This window comes from Cucurbita pepo, unplaced genomic scaffold, assembly GCF_002806865.2.
Source record: "Cucurbita pepo subsp. pepo cultivar mu-cu-16 unplaced genomic scaffold, ASM280686v2 Cp4.1_scaffold000134, whole genome shotgun sequence".
NCBI classification, from domain to species: domain Eukaryota; kingdom Viridiplantae; phylum Streptophyta; class Magnoliopsida; order Cucurbitales; family Cucurbitaceae; genus Cucurbita; species Cucurbita pepo.
Window position 1 is genome coordinate 268,546 of NW_019646436.1, and position 19,273 is coordinate 287,818.

Consider the following 19,273-nt stretch of genomic DNA (forward strand, 5'->3'; position numbering starts at 1 on the left):
ATACATGTCTCAATTGGACTCGTTCAATTTTCAGCTTTATGTCTATAAAAAAATATAAAATAACCGAAAAGAATCTAGTAAAACAATACAATTCAAAGCTCAAAAACCTATTAAATGTCGTTAAAGTAGACTAATAAGGTATAAAATTTAAAGTATTTTAGAGGTTCTAGCTATGGTAATTGGTTACCCAAAATTTTAATGTCTCGCGAGTTTTTTTTATGACAAGATATGTAGTAGGGTCGAGTGAATCTGTCCGATGAGAATAGTCAAAATTTTAAACTTTAATATATATAAAAATAAATAAATTTTAAAAGAAATTAGAAATTTATTCAACACTTTTAAAACATCATAACATCATTCACGTTTAACCGACAGGAATGAGAATCAAAGAATAAGAATTAAAATTTTCATTACCGACTAAAATGCATAGAATCAATTGGTGAGACTCATCAAACACTTTGAGAATCTCATTTCTCTCGTAAACTTTTAACGATCTTATTCTCATTTCTTATTCTGTAGGTCCCACAATGTTTTTATTACTTACGAACTCCGTTGTTTTACTCTCTTATTTATATTATTTATTTTAATATAAACTTTTCTTAAGACACTTTTATTACATCACATACAAGAAAAAAAAAATGTTGATTTATATTTTTTTAATATGAAATTATTTTAATCTTATTTTAGTTATTTATTGGTATGAAATAAATTCTTCATTACTATTAATTATCATTATATTAATTTGTGTCAATTGATGTAATTCTATTTTAATTAGTTATTCTTTTTTAATATTAAATAAATAGTTAGAAATAATATGAATATTCGAATAATTGTATTATTTCTCAACTTTATTCTAATTTCTGAAAAAAAAAAATAAATATTTATTTTATTTTATTTTTTGTTTTTGCTTTTTAATATTAGGGGGGACGCAATAGTGTGAATGAAGCGGGGAAAATCGGCGATTTTGTTTTACCCTAAGAAAAAGGGCAGCTTGTCGAGTACTGAATTATGTCCAATTTATTGTTATTCACTTTCCATCCACCATGGGAAGGTTAATTAAGGGGGTGGGGGATGGTGCTTATTTTAATTTTTTTTCCCGACCCGAGATCGATCTTCTAACATTAAAAAAAAATGAACGTTATGTCAATCAACGTGAGCTAAAACGTAGACTCACTAATCCAAATAATGATTTTGGTACAATTTTGAAACTAGACGTTCGGTTAGATCCCACATCAATTGTAAAATCTCTCCCGAGTAGACGCGTTTTAAAATCATGACTGACGTCAATACATAACAAGTCAAAGCGGACAATATTTATCAGCGGTGGGTTTAAAATGTTATAAATAGTATCAAAGTTAGGCACTGAGCAGTGTACCAATGAACATGTTTGACTCGAAAAAGGGTGGATTGTGAGATCTCACATTAGGGAGGAACTGAACCTTTCTTATAAGGGTGTGGAAGCCTCTGTCTAACATACACATTTCAAAAAAATTTAATCTCGATTAAAAACAAAATTATGAATATTATAAATTTGGATATATTTTGCATTCCGATCTTTCGGTCACTTTCAAGAAATTAGTTTTAGCCCATTAATTTCCTACTTGCATGAGGTGACTATGATGGCTTGTCGATGTTAGTAAACTAGTGGCAAAATAGTACATTTATTTGTCGCGGTTGTTATTATTATTATTATTACTCTATTTATTATTATTTTCGTGTTCTTGATGAGCTAAAATATTTTTATATTTAGAGTATAACTTAATTAATTAGTTTTATATTCTGGACGAATAGATGAAATATTTAAATTTTTCTGATTAAGTATGATTTTAATTAATGAGTTTAATGAATCTAAGTGTATTAATTAAATAATTATTAGCATAAAAATGAGCTTAATTAATGTGCCACGTAAGACAGAATGAGAGCAGCTAAATAAGGAAATCCAAACCACACATTTATTATATAGTGTCTTTCATCTTATGCAATTCACTGAATTCCTTTCTTACACAAGAACTAGAGAGAGAGAGAGAGAATGCGGCCGACTCCTTTAGACGCCGACGACACCGTCAGCTTCCAGCCACCACCACCACCACCGCCACCGTGCCACGACCTCCGCGCTTGTACATGGCGGCCGTACTCCAATTCCAGAGACTTCGAAGCCAACGCTGCTGTTGTAGTCATCATCCTTCTCTGTGGCCTCATCTGCTCTCTAGCTCTCAACACCGCCATTCGCTGCTTTCTCCGCCGCCGCGGAGACGCCGATGAAAACCCAAGTGATACCCGGCAGGAGGAGCTTCGTGATGAGACGAAGCCGACGTTAGTGGACAAATTGAAGATGGCTCCGGCGTTGGTGTTCTCGGCGGAGATGAAGCCGAAACTCGCCGGTGCGGAGGCGGAGTGTACGATTTGTTTGACGGAATTCTCGGAAGGGGAAGAGATTCGTGTATTGGCGATTTGTAAGCACGGATTTCATGTTCAGTGTATTCAAACGTGGCTGATTTTGCATTCTTCTTGTCCGACTTGCCGCTGTATCTACCTCCCTCCGTCACCGTCGGTCGCCGCACACGGCGGCGACGACGGCGGCGACGGCGACCCATGAGTTTATATTATAAATACCGGAATTTCTCCCGGTTTTTGTAATTTTATAATCTTATAATTACAATTACCTCGCTCTGGAATTTTTCAAACAATTGAAGTGGTAAAGTTCATAAATTAAAATTAAAATGTGTGAAATTTTAGATTTTTATGGGAATGAATGAATTGAAGTGAGTAAAAATTTGGAGGGTTTGGGCAACGTTGAGCGTTCTTGAGGCGCCACGGAAGGACTGACAAAGGAGGCAACGTGTGAGGTATCGAAGCGGTGTGTTTGAGCTCAACAATCTGTGTGCCTTTAGGAGTGGGGCACAGTTATTGCGTCCACAGTTTTCGTTCTTTGTCTTGTAAACAACAATTCCTAAACGTTTTCAAATGTTTTTGGAACTTTCTCTTAAATTTAAATGTCTTCTTATTTGACTCAAAAACGGCTAATCTTCATACTTATCTCCATTTAGATGATATGGATATATATCTGGATATATATCAACCTGTCGTTTAACTACGAAGTTTGTCTGAGTTTATTTCAATTCTTTTAAGTTTTTCTTTTTTCATCTTATGATCGCTCTCATTCGAATGCAGTTTCACTTAATTCGATTATCAATTTCTTTACTTGAGTGTCACAGAGACGTTTTGTATAATTCCTAAGACGAATAAATTATCTACTCTAGAAGTAAATTTTACCGTGATTTACTGATTTGATGTATCATCAACAATAAAAGTAAAAAAAAAACATCACTTTCCTATATGAATTACAACTTTAGAACGACTCCAAACATCACTATGAATTAAGAACAATGATTGGATTGATGGGATGGATGAGTTTGTGTAAAAATGTAATTTTTAGAATGAAATTACGAAAAATAATTGGATCAAACACTTAAGAGAAAGAGAATGTTTACTAGTGACAAAAAGAGAATGGATTAACCTTAAGGTTTTTAAAATGCATATGCTTTCATGTTTCATTCTCCTCTGCAACAGATGTGGGATCTCACATGAATGGTCATACACCCCCATATTGACACAATATAAAATAGTGAAAAGTTATCTAACATGAAAGCATGTAAAAGGGGTTTGGGACGGATTTGCTATCATAGATAACACGTCTTGGACAAGCATGACCAGGACATTTGATATGCAGCCATAGTCAACACGCCTTGGACAAGCATGGCCGTGACAAGTAGCACGGTCAAACATCATTCCAGAAGTACTAAATCAACTTACTAATATCCGACCAAATTCTAGCTCCAAGATCTTTCTTCACGTTGACCGTTATTCATGTCTAGATCATCTTAATAGTCCCTAGCTATAAAAGTTGAGCTCGGGCTAGAGAATAACAAGGAGGGTTGACGGTTCTGTTATGGGGTCTATGTCCTCGTGATTTTTTATTTTGCTAACGCAGTTATAAACTTTTTCAATAGCGTTGAATTGTGCTTGTTTTGAGATAATATTGGACCTGATTTATGTTTGTTTCATTTTAGTATGTGCTTTAAATTTGTTTAGTTCGACCCAAGTATTTCTAAATGTTTTAAAGCGAGGCCCAAATTCAATTTAGTTTATTTTATTAAAATAATCGTGTTTATATAACATTTTACTTTCTTTTTCAAAGTATTAAAAATGAGAGTGACATATACTTAGTGATGATTCTCAGAAAGAAGAACAATAGAAACAATCGAGAAAAAATTAATTTTTCACAACCCGTGTTTGAAATTCTTGGAGTCATCATCTTCTAACCTTGAGATGTACCTATATCGATCCGTTCAAGTTAGTTAAACACCTGACTAGTTATACCTCATTAGCTATTTGAATACCTATTCATTTCAACCTAGAGATCATATCATCAATTCATCGAATTTAATCGGCAAGACTAGAACAATCGCTTTTTATTCGATATTCGGAAACAAAACTCATAGTTCAGATACCAAAACCAAAATGAAAACCTTTGAAATTTTTGAAACAACAATGACATAATTGAACACCTGATGGGTTGCTTTTATTATGGTCAAAAGATGAGCCACATGGGTCCCCTTGTCTTCTCACAATTGAACATGTTAAATTAAATCGTTTAAATAATTATGAAATAATTTTTTAAAATAATTACCACAATATCTAATATACCAATAGTATATGTGTTAGGTAAAGCTAATGTGATATATTATTGATGTAATTAATTTGAAATGCATCATTTAATATATAATCGAGATACCTAATTTGATACATTATTGATATATTATTGATATATCATTAATTACCTGATTTGGATGCATATAATAACAATATATCTCATTTAAATGGGATACATTGATGATATATCTAACATATGTGTATTACGGGTATACATGGGCAGAGTTGAGATGGAGAAATCTTTGGGACCGAATTGAGTTGGTGGCCTGAACAATTGAAGTAGAATTCACAAGCCTATATTTTCATATTTTCAAAATGAATTGGGTTTGGTTGTTCAGTTGTTCTTTTTTTAATTATTTTTTTTTAAAAATTATTTATTCACGTTACATATTACATTAATAACTAAAATCTCATAATGTTTAAATACCAAGGAAGCTACATCGAAGAAGCTACATCGTATCACTGATAGTAATCTTAAAAATATGGTAGAGGTGAATTGTAACTCTATTTTCAAATTGGTCGGATTGACTTGACAATGACAACTCGAAAACCAACCAAATTTTCAAATTTTCAAATCGAGTAATTATTGCTAACTAGAGCATAATTTAAGCACTAAATTTTCTTGGGGCTAGAAGTTGAAGTTTACGTGTTTCTTAATAATGATCATATATATAAAAAAAGGCAAGGAATTACTCCATTATTATTATTATTATTATTAGTATTACTTTATTAGGGTAGTAATCTCCAGTGTATTGGTATGAAGTATGGATCTCACTCTCCACTCCATTTGTATCCTACAAACATTTTCAATTAAAATACAAAACATTTATCAATTTAAAAATTAAATAAAAATAGTAAATATTCTAAAATTGAATGACAATCAAGGTGGGGAGTTGTGTAGGGTGAGTTGGAGTCAGCTTGTTTGTGTTAGTCTAATGAGACGTAAGAATAGTCATTTATTCAAATGTCACATGCATTAAGACTCAAAATCGTACAAATTTCTTAGATTGCAACTTACCACTAGACCAACATAAGAACTCCACAGTTAAATGCGTTTTACTTGAAATAGTTTTATGTTGGATGACCTCTTAAGAAGTGAAAAGAAAGCATGCCAAAAGAGCTTGTATGACCATTGGCCGAAACTAAAACGCCCGAAGACGTACCACCCATGTGCCATAGTGTGCAGGAGCTATACAGGATAAGTATTTGTATGTCTTCCTTTTAAAATGGGTTTCTATCTCTAAGAATAGTGTCCAATAGCACGTTGTACCAACATTGCTAAGCCCTTGGGCCGGAGCTTGATACGAAAGAGTAAATGCTTGGACGTGGGAGCCTGATTCTCGCCGTGAACCACAATCAAATTATATATAAAAATGGGAAGAGGAAGGACAAGATGATTATGAAGATCAGACGTAGGGACACATGCCACTCATTAAAAATATGACCTTCACGTGATTTCTTTTCTTTACTTCTATCTCTGTTCTTTCATTTACCTCATCTTTTTTCCCTTCATACTTATTGTACTCATAATTGTTTTCACCATTTTATCTTCGGAAAAATTTTAAAAAAATTCTGTATGGGCTACAGAGGAAGTTCGTGTCTATCCTTCCAAATAGTGCAGTGATTGTTCAATCATAATATAGGAAAGATCCCATGGGTGGGAAACTTGGAATAAGAACCTAAAAAGTTGGGGGGGGATATAAAGAGGTAGGAGGAAGATGATGATGGAATGAAATGCAGCAACGTGTGATATGTAAAGGTGAAATGAAAGCAAGGTTGGGAGTAATTTGAGGCTACTGACTCTCCTGTGAACCCTCAGACTCCATACGACCAAATCCCTTTGTCTCTCTTTTCTCTCCTTTCCAACTTTAAAAATTTAATGGAAAGTTGTGATATAATCACAGGGTTCGCCCTCTGTTTCTTATCATTTTGGGTAAGCTGTAAATCTGTATCGTCCACTCACACTGTCTTAACTTATCTATTGTTCTTACTCTTTTAATAGCCTCTAGCTTTATCCTTTCATCTATATGCCTCATTCCCTCCTCGTACCTTCCCTTCCCTTTCTCTTTCCATTGTTGATAGAATGTGAAAGAAAGAAGCTCCCTTGCTAACATGCTCTTCTTCTAGCCCACGCAGGGGAATCCTGGTTCAGAACCCTTTTCAGGTTTGTAACTTGCCCCTGTTTCCTTCTAGCTATTGGTAAAGCAAAAGGGCAGCTCTTGAAGAAGAAAATGGTGTTTCATCTAGGTTGGGCGTTGTTCTTTTATTCAATAAGCAATGGGTTGTTCTAAGCTAATGAATCCAAGTGTTGGGTATCTGTTTTTTCTCCCCATTTTGTTTATGTTGTGGGGAGGAGGGAGCATAGGAGCAGGCTTGATTCTAGGTAGTTTGTCTTGGTATCTTTCAAATTCTTCCCCCCATTGATCAGAACTCAGAAACCCATAATCAAAAAGTGGCTAATACGTGCATGTGCAAGTCAACATAATATAATATAACATTTAGTACATGTTTTCGCCATAATTTCTCAAATCCAGAACCAAGAGTGGCTAATATGTGCTGTTGAACATGATATTCTATAATATAGCTTCAAGTTTCAAGCATTGATTTGATCCTTATTCGTTAACAATCAAGGTTTTGTTGGATGATTTCGTAGGAATTTGTAATTTGTAAAGATCAAAAGTTGAAAAAAAATGGCGAAGGAGTATAGTGGCTCACCGAAGCATCACCATATCGAGTCGAGAAGGAAGCGGTTGACATGGATTCTCGGCGTCAGTGGGCTATGCATTTTATCATACATCTTTGGGGCATGGCAGAACACCACGACACCGATCAACCAATCCGAAGCATATTCCAAAGTCGGTTGCACGGATCAAACATTCCCGTCATCCCAATCCTCTTCATCAACAAATACGCTCGATTTCGAGAGCCACCATAGCGTCGAAATCAACAATTCCATTGAAGCGGTCACCAAGAAGATCTCCCCCTGCGATATGAAGTTCAGCGAATACACTCCCTGTCAAGATCCGACTAGGGCCAGGAAATTCGATCGGAGAATGTTGAAATACAGAGAGCGTCATTGTCCTCCCAAGGAAGAATTGCTCCTCTGTATGATTCCGGCGCCGCCGAAGTACAAGACGCCGTTCAAATGGCCGCAGAGCCGCGATTATGCTTGGTACGATAACATTCCTCACAGAGAACTTAGCATCGAGAAGGCGGTGCAGAATTGGATTCAGGTTGAAGGCGATCGTTTCCGATTTCCCGGCGGTGGCACGATGTTCCCCCGCGGTGCCAATGCTTATATAGACGACATTAACGAACTTATTCCTCTTACTACAGGGAAGATTCGAACCGCCATTGATACGGGTTGTGGCGTAAGTGAATTTCTCTTACTCAAAATTCTTTCTTACATCGCAAAATAAAATGATTCAATTATTAAATGTGTTTTTTCTAGGTAGCAAGTTGGGGCGCTTTTTTGCTGAAGAGGGACATCTTGACCATGTCCTTTGCCCCAAGGGATACTCATGAAGCTCAAGTTCAGTTCGCTCTAGAGCGTGGCGTTCCGGCCATGATCGGTGTCTTGGCCTCTCAACGACTCCCTTACCCCGCCCGAGCCTTCGACATGGCTCATTGCTCTCGTTGTCTCATCCCGTGGGCCGATAATGGTAAGACCACAAATCTAACAACTCTAATACTATCTATACTGAGTATGAAACTAATACGTTCTACGATTTATCGATACGGTGACTAGTGAGTAATTGCTTCGATGTAATTTGAAACGTTTACAGATGGGTTGTACTTAATTGAGCTGGATCGAGTTTTGAGGCCGGGCGGGTATTGGATTCTCTCGGGCCCTCCGATTCGTTGGAAGAAGTATTGGAGAGGTTGGGCAAGAACACAAGAGGATTTGAAACAAGAGCAAGACTCAATTGAAGAAGTAGCCAGGAGGCTATGCTGGAAGAAAGTGGTTGAGAAGAATGATCTTGCAATATGGCAAAAGCCCCTCAACCACATCCAATGCATCAAGAACAAGAAAGTCTACAAAACACCCCACATTTGCAAGTCAGACGATCCCGATTCGGCCTGGTACGTACTCGTAAAAAACATTTCGAACCATGTTTTTAATCATTCAAGATCGATCAACGAATATCTTATACGTACCTCCCTCGCACCCAAACTAATAAAGGTACCGAAACTTGGAGACCTGCATAACTCCATTACCAGAGGTAAGTGGCGACAACGAAGTTGCCGGTGGTGCGGTGGAGAATTGGCCAAACCGCGCATTCGCCGTACCACCTCGAATAAGTAGAGGAACAATACCAAACGTGAACAAGGAAAAATTCGAAGAGGATAACAAACTATGGAACGAGAGGATTACATATTACGGAAAGATGATCCCGTTAGAGCATGGACGATACCGAAACATAATGGACATGAATGCAAATCTCGGGGGATTTGCAGCGGGTTTGTTGAAGTTTCCGGTGTGGGTTATGAACGTCGTGCCAGCCAATTCAGACCGTGACAGTTTGGGAGTAATATACGAACGCGGCCTAATCGGAACGTACCATGATTGGTGCGAGGCCTTCTCGACGTACCCGAGAACGTACGATCTAATCCATGCCGATGGCATATTCAGCATATATCAAGATAGGTAATTAAAAGATTTGCATAGTTATTTGATGAGTTTTGTAGGGTTTGATTGAAGAACAAGGGATTGTTGTGAATTGCAGGTGTGATATAACTTACATTTTACTGGAGATGGATAGGATATTGAGGCCTGAAGGGACAGTAATTTTTAGGGACACAGTGGAAGTGTTGGTGAAAGTTCAAGCCATTTCAGATGGGATGAAGTGGAAGAGCCAAATTATGGACCATGAAACAGGACCATTCAATCCTGAGAAGATTCTTGTCGCAGTAAAATCTTATTGGACTGGTGAAACCACCCGACAATAAGAGAAACAAGCATAGTAAATTTTAAATTACTGAAGCNTTTTTTTTTTTTTTTTTTTTTTTTTTTTTTTTTTTTTTTTTTTTTAACTCCACATTTTTACCACTTAGGTGTGTACTTTGCCCTTCCTCTTTGTTTCAAACATTTATATCATTTGGGACACTATTGTTCCAATCATAGATAATGTCGAGTTTTATAAAAACTTTGCTTTTGTTGATTAGACGTCAAAATAATCTCGAATTTGCATATTTACATACTTGTTCTGTAACAACATCCTTACTGACACGTTGTCTGGTGTCTGACTTTGATACCATTTATAACAACTCAATCTCACCGCTATTATATATGGTCCGTTTTAGCTCGTTACGTATCGCTGTCAGCATTACGGTTTTAAAATGCGTCTACTAGGGAGAAGTTTCCACACTCTCGTAAGCAATGCTTCGTTCCCCTCTCCAATCGATGCAGGATTTCACAATTATTTGTAATAACCCAAGCCCACAACCAGTAGATATCGTCCGCTTTGGCCTGTTACGTATTGTCGTCAGCCTCACGATTTTAAAACGCATCTACTTGGGAGAGGTTTTCACATCTTTATAAAAAATGTTTCGTTTCCTTATCCAACTGATATGGGATCTCACATATTCTCATGCTTCTCGAAACGTTTTTCAAAATCATCGGCAACTCTTCGTCTTCGAATATTCACATTTGTCTAACAACGAATATGGGATTTGCGGTTTGTTTATCGCTTTTGTTCTTTCACTGTCTAGTAACTAGTATTGAGCTCGCATTCAACCGTGTACTCGACACTACATTGGAAATAGCATTCGAAAGCGCAACTCTTCTACCCAATTGAACAACAAAGGACTACCTCATGGTTTTATTTCTTACAACATGATCACGTTATTTAGTTCTCGCTCTTAAGATTGAAAATTATTCTCACATATCTACATGCTTTGTTCTCACTCACATGCTTCTTATATACGGTGAATAGTGATTAATTTATCAACATTTTTCTGGCGTTTCAACCATAATTTGTCTCCCTTTATAGTCAAACGATGACCGATTCCTTTTATAGGCTAAACAAGATATGTGATAGATTCTGATTGAATGTGCATCACAATTTATTAAGGTTGTTCATGGGTTAGGTTTCATCCGGGTTGAAACAGATCTTTACCTAAAATATAAGAGCACGTGGCTTGAGTATTTTAAGAAATAATCAGTAAGTAACCATACAATTGAGGTTGAGAAATGCAAACACGGTGTGATCTACCTCTTCGTAAAAACATTTCATGACCTTAGCTACTCATGGTCCACATACGCGCACATGAGCTCACTAGACAAACGTATATGTATCCCTTAGACTTGTCATTCAGCTAGCGCACGCTCACATTGTCGGAACCACGGACGGAAAGAAGCCCACATAATATTACGACTTAACATTAGTATTGTAATGTACGCATCCATCAGGGAAGTATCTTAATGCATGTGACGTAGAAGATGTATGAGGTCCCCATCATAAGTCATACCTCCTTCCTTTCATAACGTAACATCCTATAAGAGTGCATACGCAACACTTAGCTTATCTTGAGTGATTAACATAGATGATGAACATATTAAATATGGAAGTTTCTAATATCTCATAGCCAATGAGCGAACCTATTAAATACCAAAATTTATTTACCTTCAACCTGATGAGGTTGTTTAAAACAAGAACAGGAAGAACAAAGCATTAAGGAATAAAATGGAGAGAGAAAAAAGGAGAGATTAAGCGTGCGCGCGCGAGAGGGAAGAGAAAGGTTACGTGAATCGTCTGAAGAAGAGAGGCCCATCTCTCTCTACTTAGCTACTCAAGCGGTGGTGTTCAAGATTCGCCTTCTTCTCCTCTTTTAAGATTGGGGACTTGCAGCCTCAACAAAGATCGAGTTCACCATCATCTCAAGGGCGGAGAGATATGGTGGAGACCGAGAACATAACCGATTCGTTGCAGAATGTGGAGGATGAAGTTGGGAAAGTGGTGGAGCAGGCGAAGGAGCTGCATGATTCGGCTGCTTCTCTAATCTCTAAAACAGCCACCGACGAACAGGCCCTCCGCCAGAGTGCTCTGTCTCTTGAATCTTCCATTCGTCGTCTTCGTTCTTTACTCAATTCGCTTCTCTCCAAAGAGCTTTTGGATTCCAAGCTTGCTGACAAGGTGCTTATCTTTCTCAATTTCGAAACGCATTTGATTTGAAATCTTTCGTTCTGCAATCGTCGGATCGATTCATTTTTCCGCTTGTTTGGATGAATCAGCTGGAAGATGACTTGCAGAGAGCTAGATGTATGATGGTCGATGGAGAGGTTGCATCGTTTCTTCCTGGGAAGCCGCAGGGTTAGAGTCCTTTCCTTCGTTATTTAGAGATCTTGAATTGATGTATTTCATTTTTAAGGGAACCATGGGATTAGGAAATGAAAGGACAATATCAGGATTAGCGTCCGTTTGCTTCTTCCTGCATTTACTGTCTGAGTATGTAATTTGATGGCAGGTAAGTTCTTGCAGATGTTTCTGGGACCTATTAATGTGCGTGCCTCACGGAAAGATGTGCAGTTTAAAGTTAAAGAGGAGTATAACAGTTACAGAGTACGAATTTCTATTACTATTTGTATTGAACAATTTCACATCTTTTCCCTTTAGTCGTAGAGGCTACCCCTTGTTGCATGTTGTAATTTGCACCTTGACGATACTGCTCAACTATTACGGCTATGGAATGCCTCCAACTCTTAGAAATTAGTGCTTTGTTATAAGAGTTATTTTCTTGCTCGCTTTTGTATTTTACTTGAAACATCTGTATTTGATAGTCTACCTTTTGAGGATCAACAGCCATCAACAGCTGATTGAAACATTCTTTCTTCAATGCATTTGCATGATGAAGCTTCAGATGGACCTGATTGGTTAATTTTACCCTTCGTCTGGCGTATCCATTTTATGTTAGTTGCAAAATTTCATTAATAGAATAAAATTTACAGTAAGAGAAGAATAGGTGTCCTCTAAACTCTCTGCGAAAGGAGTAATTAAATCATGTGTCAAGCAAGCGTCTTTGTTGTCTTGTAAGGTATTTGGTTGGAAATGAACAAGAGAGTTTTTAGAGAGGTAGAGAGATTGGGGGATGAGGTGTGGGAGGCGGCTAGTGCCTCCTTTGAACCTCGTTGACAGGGTCTTTTTGTAGTTGTGATCTTGATCTTGTTCTTTTCGATTGGAAGTTCTTATGCAATTTCTTTGGCTTCTTTTTTGTATGCCTTAATCCCTTTTGATTTCAAACATCAATGAAATTGACTCTTACAAAAAAAAAAAAGTTTTTTGTATGCCCTGATCCCTTTTTCGTGACTCTTAAGTTCTAGAGATTCCTTTCTAATCCATAATGTTCAGACTTTTTGACGTTGCTTATTATGTTTCTTGGAGATTGTTTTATCAAATTTTGGTGACTTACTATTTTGGATTCTTGATCCTTTTAGAACTTGCTCCTAAAATCTCATACTTACATGTTTGTCTGCTTAGCCAGTCTTACATTTTATTTGCTGCAATGGAAGATTAAATCCCGAGGATGACTCACTTCAAAAATCTCGTAGAAGTCTGGAGATATTTAGTCTTAGGTTGACACCAATCGTGTTATATTGAGGTACTGCTGAAAGAAAAAAAAAATTCCTTGTTTACTAGAATAAGCAGCATAGGCGAGGAGAAAATATTAGGTTATCAAATTCTGTATTTAGCCACAAAAATGATTTTAAGATAAACAAATTCATGAAAATTTTGTCCAGCAATACATGGAGTAGCTCCCTTTGCAGTAAAGACAAGACATTTAGGTGGATCAACTCATCTAGTAGTAGGGGTTGTGGAACCGAGGGATAAGGTGCCTCTCCACCCTTCTCTTTCTAATGGAGGTGATAGAGGAGTTATTCCTTTTCGTTTGATGGAGGTGTTGCTTCTTCACCCACCATTTAGTAATGAAGGGTGATTCTGTGGCAGGCAGCATCCTTTGCTAAGAGAGAAATAAGAGAATTTTTTAGGTTAAAAAGGGGTCTTCGGAGGATGTTTGCAGAAAGTGTCAGTTGAATGCCTCCCCTTGTGTAAGAGAGAAATAGGAGAATTTTTGTTTTATCCTCTTGCATTTTTAGGCTTATTTCTTCTCGTATCATCTTTTTTTGTTTCCACTGGGAACTTGTATCCTTTAACTTTTTTTCTTCCTTTCCATACGTCACTGAAAAGCTGTTTCTTGTAAAAAAAAAAAAAAAAATTAAGTGTCTTAGTTGAAGGCCTCCCTTTTGGTATCTCTACAAAAATCTTTTGTAATTTTTTGATATTATTGATCCTAATAGTTGTAACCTCTTAAGAGTGTTTTTGTTGGCTTCATTTTTTTTTCATGGCTTTCTGTTTTTGTAAGTTTATCTGTCATAATGAAGGCTAGTTTCTCATTTGAAAAAAAAAACACTAATCCCAAGAGTTCATTGACGTAGCGTCTGGTTATAAACTTACAACTATAGCTTTCCTCCTGTCAAATTCAAGCAGTACATTATCGATCTCTCATTTTGGTTACCAGACCAATTTTTATTAAGACAAATCATTAAGGGAGACATATCAAAGTGATTCTAGGGCTTCTGTGATGGGAATTGTTCAAGAAGTCCTTAATGAGATGAACGAACACCTTACAGCCTTTCAACTCTGCCTACCAGCACAATGAAATTTACTGATTATGCAAAGCTATACCATCTTGTCAGTAATTATTTGATAGTTACACAGCTGACTTCTGATTTCCTAGGGGTATATCTAAGTTCTAGAGCACATCTTCTGTTCAGCTAACTATCATAGAGTCGAAGGAAATTTTGTAGGGACTTGGAGAGTTTTATCTTCCTACCTTTTCCCTTTTCTCCTAATTCTGCGGTAGAATTCTATGTTCAATTTTATGCTTCCCTCTGCAATGGACCAAACTGCAGTTGGATGGACAATTTTACTAGAAGATTTTAGAGGGGAAGTGAAAATATAAATCACTTTCCATTGTTTTGTTGATTAATAATGTTGGCAGGTCTTATTAAAAAATTCAACATCTCATGGGTGCTGGACTTCAGCACTAAGAGTAATTTTGTTCAAATTCTATGTAGAATCAAGTCTAGAGGCAAAAGAAAACCATTGTAGACGAATGCGATTATAATGATTAGGAACTGCACTGAGTGGTGTGAGCGAGTGGCTGTAGCTAAATGTCGAGCAACTTCTTGGTGTTTGTAATCTTCTTTCTTTAGTAATTACTACATGATATTGTTCTCAACTTGGGGAATCTTGACATACTTATGTGCTATCGGGAATTTTTTTTTTTCCGATTCTTAGTCAGGATTTATTCCTTTGTTCTATGATATTCTCAAACTGGATTGTTTTCTTTTGGTAAAATTCTATGTTATTTTAGCTTGGAGGTGCCCTCACAGTGATCTCTTTCAAGCAGGATAGGACTGCTCTTCTCTTTCTTTTTTTCCCATCTCTGCTGCTTGTTCTAAGAGGCTGGGTTTGGCATGGATGCTTGCCTACATTTCCAGTTCAACTGTACCAGGTATTTTTTTTTCCCCCAAAAATTGCTCTTGCTCTCTCTAATTGAATGTTTCGTTACATGATGAATTCAATTGTGTACAAGTTTTCAAGTCTCCTACTTGGTAATAGGGACTGTGGAGCAAATATATTGTGATTATCAGATAAACATAATTGTTTGTATCTACTTGGAAATCAATATTCTGGATTGGCGCCCTTTTTGTGTGCTTCATTTTGGTATCCCCTTGCATTCTTTCATTTAAACTCACTTTTTTGCCTCACTTATATCTTAGCCTCACTTTTTTGTGAAATGAGTTTTTCCCCATTTCATTTCCATGTAATTTTTGAAATCTTGTTCTCTTGACATTTCTAGGCTTATCTTCTTAATGGGAATCCGATGCTTTGAGAGATAGCTTATAGGTTCATTTAAACTCTTGACTCATCATTTTTCTTTCTAGGCGTGGCTCCTATTCCTATACACAGGATTGTCTTTGCGTGAAAACATACTAAGAGTCAATGGAAGTGATATTCGTTCTTGGTAAGTGCACTGCAACTTTTTCTTTCATTGATATGTTCAGTGGTTTGTTTTAAAATGGTATTATAAGGTTACTGTAAAAGAGAGTAAAGCTCATCTAACTACTACAGATGATTGTGATCAACATGTTTGGAACCCACTCTTCCTATGTAAAAGCCCTGAAAATTACCTCTTTTCTTTCCACAAAGGTGAAAGAAATCCAGCAAAAAGGGTGGAATAGGATTCTCTTTCATGAGCAATTTTGAAGAAAAATATAGTCATGGGAAAGCTTTCAATGCATGTTTTCTAACGTCATTGCATCTGCTATAAGTTAAGGATTACGTTTGGTGCTTGACACAACGATGTCTGTTCCACGATAGATTTAAAAAAAATTATTTTTATATCTTCAATATGGGTTAGTGGATGGGATTTGTATTGCATCAATGTTTCTATAGTGTCTTTGGTATACACAGACATTATGATAAAGTTTGTAATTATGCTTTTGCTGTTGAGTGATCATCACTCATGCTATATGATCCCTTAGTTCCACAGACATTGTGCTGAGGTTCCTAAGTCATGATTTTACAGGTGGATATACCATCACTATTGTGCTATGATTATGGCCCTTGTTAGTCTTACGTGGGAGATCAAAGGACAGCCAAATTGTGCCCAAAAGCAGGTTTTTCAATTGTTATTACTTGCTAAACACATGCATACTCTATGCATTAGATTAACTATACGGGTTCAATTCTTCTCCAGAGAGGTGTACAACTCTTCCTACAGTGGGCCATGATGCAAGGAGTTGCAATGCTTTTACAAAATAGATATCAGCGTCAGAGGCTTTATACTCGGATTGCTCTTGGAAAGGTGCAGTTTGATACTGCATTCATGTACATTCAACTTTTTAACAATATATTCTAATTTTCGTTGCATCTCATTCGATGACTGGAGCTCATTATCCCTACCCAAGGGACTCAAAATTTTAAACATCTGATGAGGCATGCACGATGATAAACATTGAGGAATTATGCTTATGTTTTATACTTGGTGGTTGCTTGTTCTGTCATTTTATCTATATGTTGATTTCCCTGTTTATTCTTCTTATTATTAGGCTAAGAGAATGGATGTCGTTTGGGGAGAAACAGCTGGTGTGGATGGTCAACTATTGATACTGTGTCCTTTACTCTTTATCTTACAGGTGAGTTAATCCTCAACTTTCACCGTCTTCCAAAGTTTTTATGGCAGTTGATGAACACACTACAAAATAAAAAGTGTGAAACGTAGATTTTTCATTGCAGTAAATGCAGAATTTCTCAACGTTTTAAGAAATTTTTTAGTCAATTCAAACTGGCAAAACTCTTTTCCTATTTAACTACCATTAAGTCGTAGTTAGTCATTAGAAATTTTTTAGTTTAGTAAAAATATTACGTACTTTTATTTTGGTTGATTTCTTTCTATTCAATGTTTTTACTCTTCACTAAGAGAATCTCGAAAAAAAAGGTGGGAGTATAATTTTTCATATAAAACATACTCGAAAGTAGAGATGGTAAAACTTTTAGATTTCAAGTCCCAGGATGTTATGGGTTCAATTGAAGATTTTTTAGTATATTTTTAACTGTTTGCTTTTTACTGTTTACTACAAACGGTGGCACGGTGGTTTTATATTGGTCAGTGTAAACCATCTTTGTTTGGGGAAGGGCATTTGACAGTCGTAATCTGTATGGCCACTTGCTACATGATAGAACTCTAATATGTCTTAGTAATATGTTAATTTATTTATACGTGGAGTATTCAATAGGGCTTTGAGGCATATGTTGGATTACTTCTCCTCAAGACTGCATTGGTTGGCGTGGTTCCTGAATGGCAGGTGATAAATTGCTTCTTGTTTCTACTGGTTCTAATTCAAAATAATATTCAAACGTACAGAAAAAGATTGTGAACATGTTCGGATAAAAACTGATGGATAAATGTCCGTTGCAGGTGTTATTTTGTGGATTCCTTCTGGTCGTAATGGCGGTCGGGAACTTCGCAAATACAGTGCAAACCTTAATGGTAAAATCAAGATTCAAGGCAAAGATGAAAAGAAGCAAGAGCAAGCAGGAATTGGCCCAGACCAGTTCTTAATGCATAGGATTACTTGTATTAACTTGTAGGATCTATTCTTCACCTTTCCAGATCTTGGATTTGTTTTCTCAAAGCTGACCTGTGAGAATTGCCCTTCTCCCCTTTTTTACATCTTCGTTTTTGACTCTCAATACAATTTTATCATGTAAAGTTGGTCTTGCGTAGGTTCTTCTCTGGAGAAGTTGATGGACGTGCTACTAAACGCAAGGCTCATTTTCCTGTTACCCATGTAACGTTCTTCTCTTTTCTATTGCAGTTCATTACGAGCTAGTGAGAGATATTTTTAAATTTCCTATTGCAATTTCGGTTCGTTATCTCATTTAATTCATAAGGAAAGCGACTGTTTGGATGTTTTCACCATCTAAGTTTTTGTTTCTTTTCATTTCTGATAGGCATGGCAAAATGTAAGAATTGAGTGTTATCACATTTTTCCTTTTGTGCCCATGTTCTTCCCTTATGATCTTTGTACCATGAAACTTGTAAATCTTAATAAACATTCTGTAGTGTTTTGGATCAGACATAATATTTATCTTGTGCTTTGTGGATGCAAGATGTAGCATTGAGTAACAGGTTGCACCATCTTGGGAAGTCGTGGTCATATGCACTCAATAAGGCATAACATGTTAAGATTAATGATTCGTCGGGTCGAATTTGGTAAGCAACCGAAGTTGTGCTACATGACTCAATCTCTAATGTCCTATAACCTATTACGATGAACTCGAGTTTGAAAGTTTAGTGTTATTTTCTCCACTTGCACTTACTGATAAAAACATTGAACTTATAATCTTGAAGAGCCTTATTCTTCATCTTATTTCCCTCTTTACTTAATTTTCCATTTCGTATCTTTGAAACTTGAGATGATGGAATATTAATTGCTGATAATTCCTTGACGAATAACTTCACTTAATCTTGGATTATTCCGTTGAATATTTGAACTTCAATCATTTGCTAGCTAAGTATGTTTGGTTAATCTCTCTTTCTCCCATCGGTGGTGGTTGAAAATTCTCTTCGTTGGTTGGCAAACTTAAGTAAGTTACGTGTTGATTAGAACCAATAAAGATTTCAATGAAACAAAAAATACAAGTTTAGTCTTAATCTTGACGAGACTCTATGGGAGAAATGAATAAAAAGTTGATGTGTTCGGTAGGGAGAATTTCACAAACTTCACCAATTAGTAGGTACGAGAGGATTAATGTCCAATCCACACAACAAAGGATTGATTTACTCATTCAAAACAATTTACGTGAAGGATTGTCCTTAACGAAATATATAATTTATTACTACGGAGCGCATAAAGAAGTTGTAGATAACTATAGTTCGAACATCGGATGCTAGATATCTTACACACAGACTTATTGAAGTAGTTCAACACATTGTTGTACATAGAACTGATCGTAGAACCATCAGAGAGATTTTTCAGTAAGCCCTAGAA

The 19,273-nt window shown here is 36.4% G+C and overlaps 3 protein-coding genes across 7 annotated transcripts; all 3 read left to right on the top strand.

Moving 5' to 3' along the window:
* Positions 1–1,979: 1,979 nt before the first annotated feature.
* Positions 1,980–2,721, top strand: LOC111783956 (RING-H2 finger protein ATL79-like). The gene has a single exon (XM_023664778.1). The coding sequence runs from the start codon at positions 2,030–2,032 to the stop codon at positions 2,594–2,596; it is 567 nt and encodes a 188-aa protein (XP_023520546.1). The 5' UTR covers positions 1,980–2,029; the 3' UTR covers positions 2,597–2,721.
* A 3,375-nt stretch (positions 2,722–6,096) lies between these two features.
* On the top strand, positions 6,097–9,842 carry LOC111783914 (probable methyltransferase PMT18). 2 transcript variants are annotated; one of them, XM_023664723.1, is made up of 6 exons: positions 6,097–6,877; positions 7,367–8,084; positions 8,165–8,375; positions 8,499–8,796; positions 8,897–9,361; positions 9,441–9,842. In XM_023664723.1, exons 2-6 carry the CDS (start codon positions 7,404–7,406, stop codon positions 9,661–9,663), a joined length of 1,878 nt encoding a protein of 625 aa, XP_023520491.1. In that variant the 5' UTR covers positions 6,097–6,877; positions 7,367–7,403; the 3' UTR covers positions 9,664–9,842. The 2 variants fall into 2 exon arrangements, with proteins under 2 accessions (XP_023520491.1, XP_023520492.1); XM_023664724.1 differs by lacking the exon at positions 6,097–6,877 and having other exon boundaries at positions 6,894–8,084.
* A 1,543-nt stretch (positions 9,843–11,385) lies between these two features.
* On the top strand, positions 11,386–18,640 carry LOC111783960 (transmembrane protein 120 homolog). 4 transcript variants are annotated; one of them, XM_023664783.1, is made up of 12 exons: positions 11,386–11,849; positions 11,948–12,026; positions 12,181–12,275; positions 15,088–15,228; positions 15,662–15,741; positions 16,306–16,396; positions 16,477–16,584; positions 16,829–16,915; positions 17,516–17,584; positions 17,698–17,922; positions 18,007–18,070; positions 18,393–18,640. In XM_023664783.1, exons 1-10 carry the CDS (start codon positions 11,610–11,612, stop codon positions 17,839–17,841), a joined length of 1,134 nt encoding a protein of 377 aa, XP_023520551.1. In that variant the 5' UTR covers positions 11,386–11,609; the 3' UTR covers positions 17,842–17,922; positions 18,007–18,070; positions 18,393–18,640. The 4 variants fall into 4 exon arrangements, with proteins under 4 accessions (XP_023520551.1, XP_023520549.1, XP_023520550.1 ...); XM_023664781.1 differs by lacking the exon at positions 18,393–18,640 and having other exon boundaries at positions 18,007–18,364; XM_023664784.1 differs by lacking the exon at positions 18,393–18,640 and having other exon boundaries at positions 11,387–11,849; positions 15,124–15,228; positions 18,007–18,364.
* Positions 18,641–19,273: the final 633 nt, after the last annotated feature.

Coding starts and splice junctions, on each gene's coding strand:
- LOC111783956 (XM_023664778.1), top strand. CDS start 2,030: ATGCGGCCGACTCCTTTAGACGCCGACGACACCGTCAGCTTCCAGCCA.
- LOC111783914 (XM_023664723.1), top strand. CDS start 7,404: ATGGCGAAGGAGTATAGTGGCTCACCGAAGCATCACCATATCGAGTCG. Junction 8,085..8,164: donor CCATTGATACGGGTTGTGGC/GTAAGTGAATTT, acceptor TGTTTTTTCTAG/GTAGCAAGTTGGGGCGCTTT. Junction 8,376..8,498: donor CATCCCGTGGGCCGATAATG/GTAAGACCACAA, acceptor AAACGTTTACAG/ATGGGTTGTACTTAATTGAG.
- LOC111783960 (XM_023664783.1), top strand. CDS start 11,610: ATGGTGGAGACCGAGAACATAACCGATTCGTTGCAGAATGTGGAGGAT. Junction 15,742..16,305: donor GGAAGTGATATTCGTTCTTG/GTAAGTGCACTG, acceptor ATGATTTTACAG/GTGGATATACCATCACTATT. Junction 16,916..17,515: donor CTTTACTCTTTATCTTACAG/GTGAGTTAATCC, acceptor AGTATTCAATAG/GGCTTTGAGGCATATGTTGG.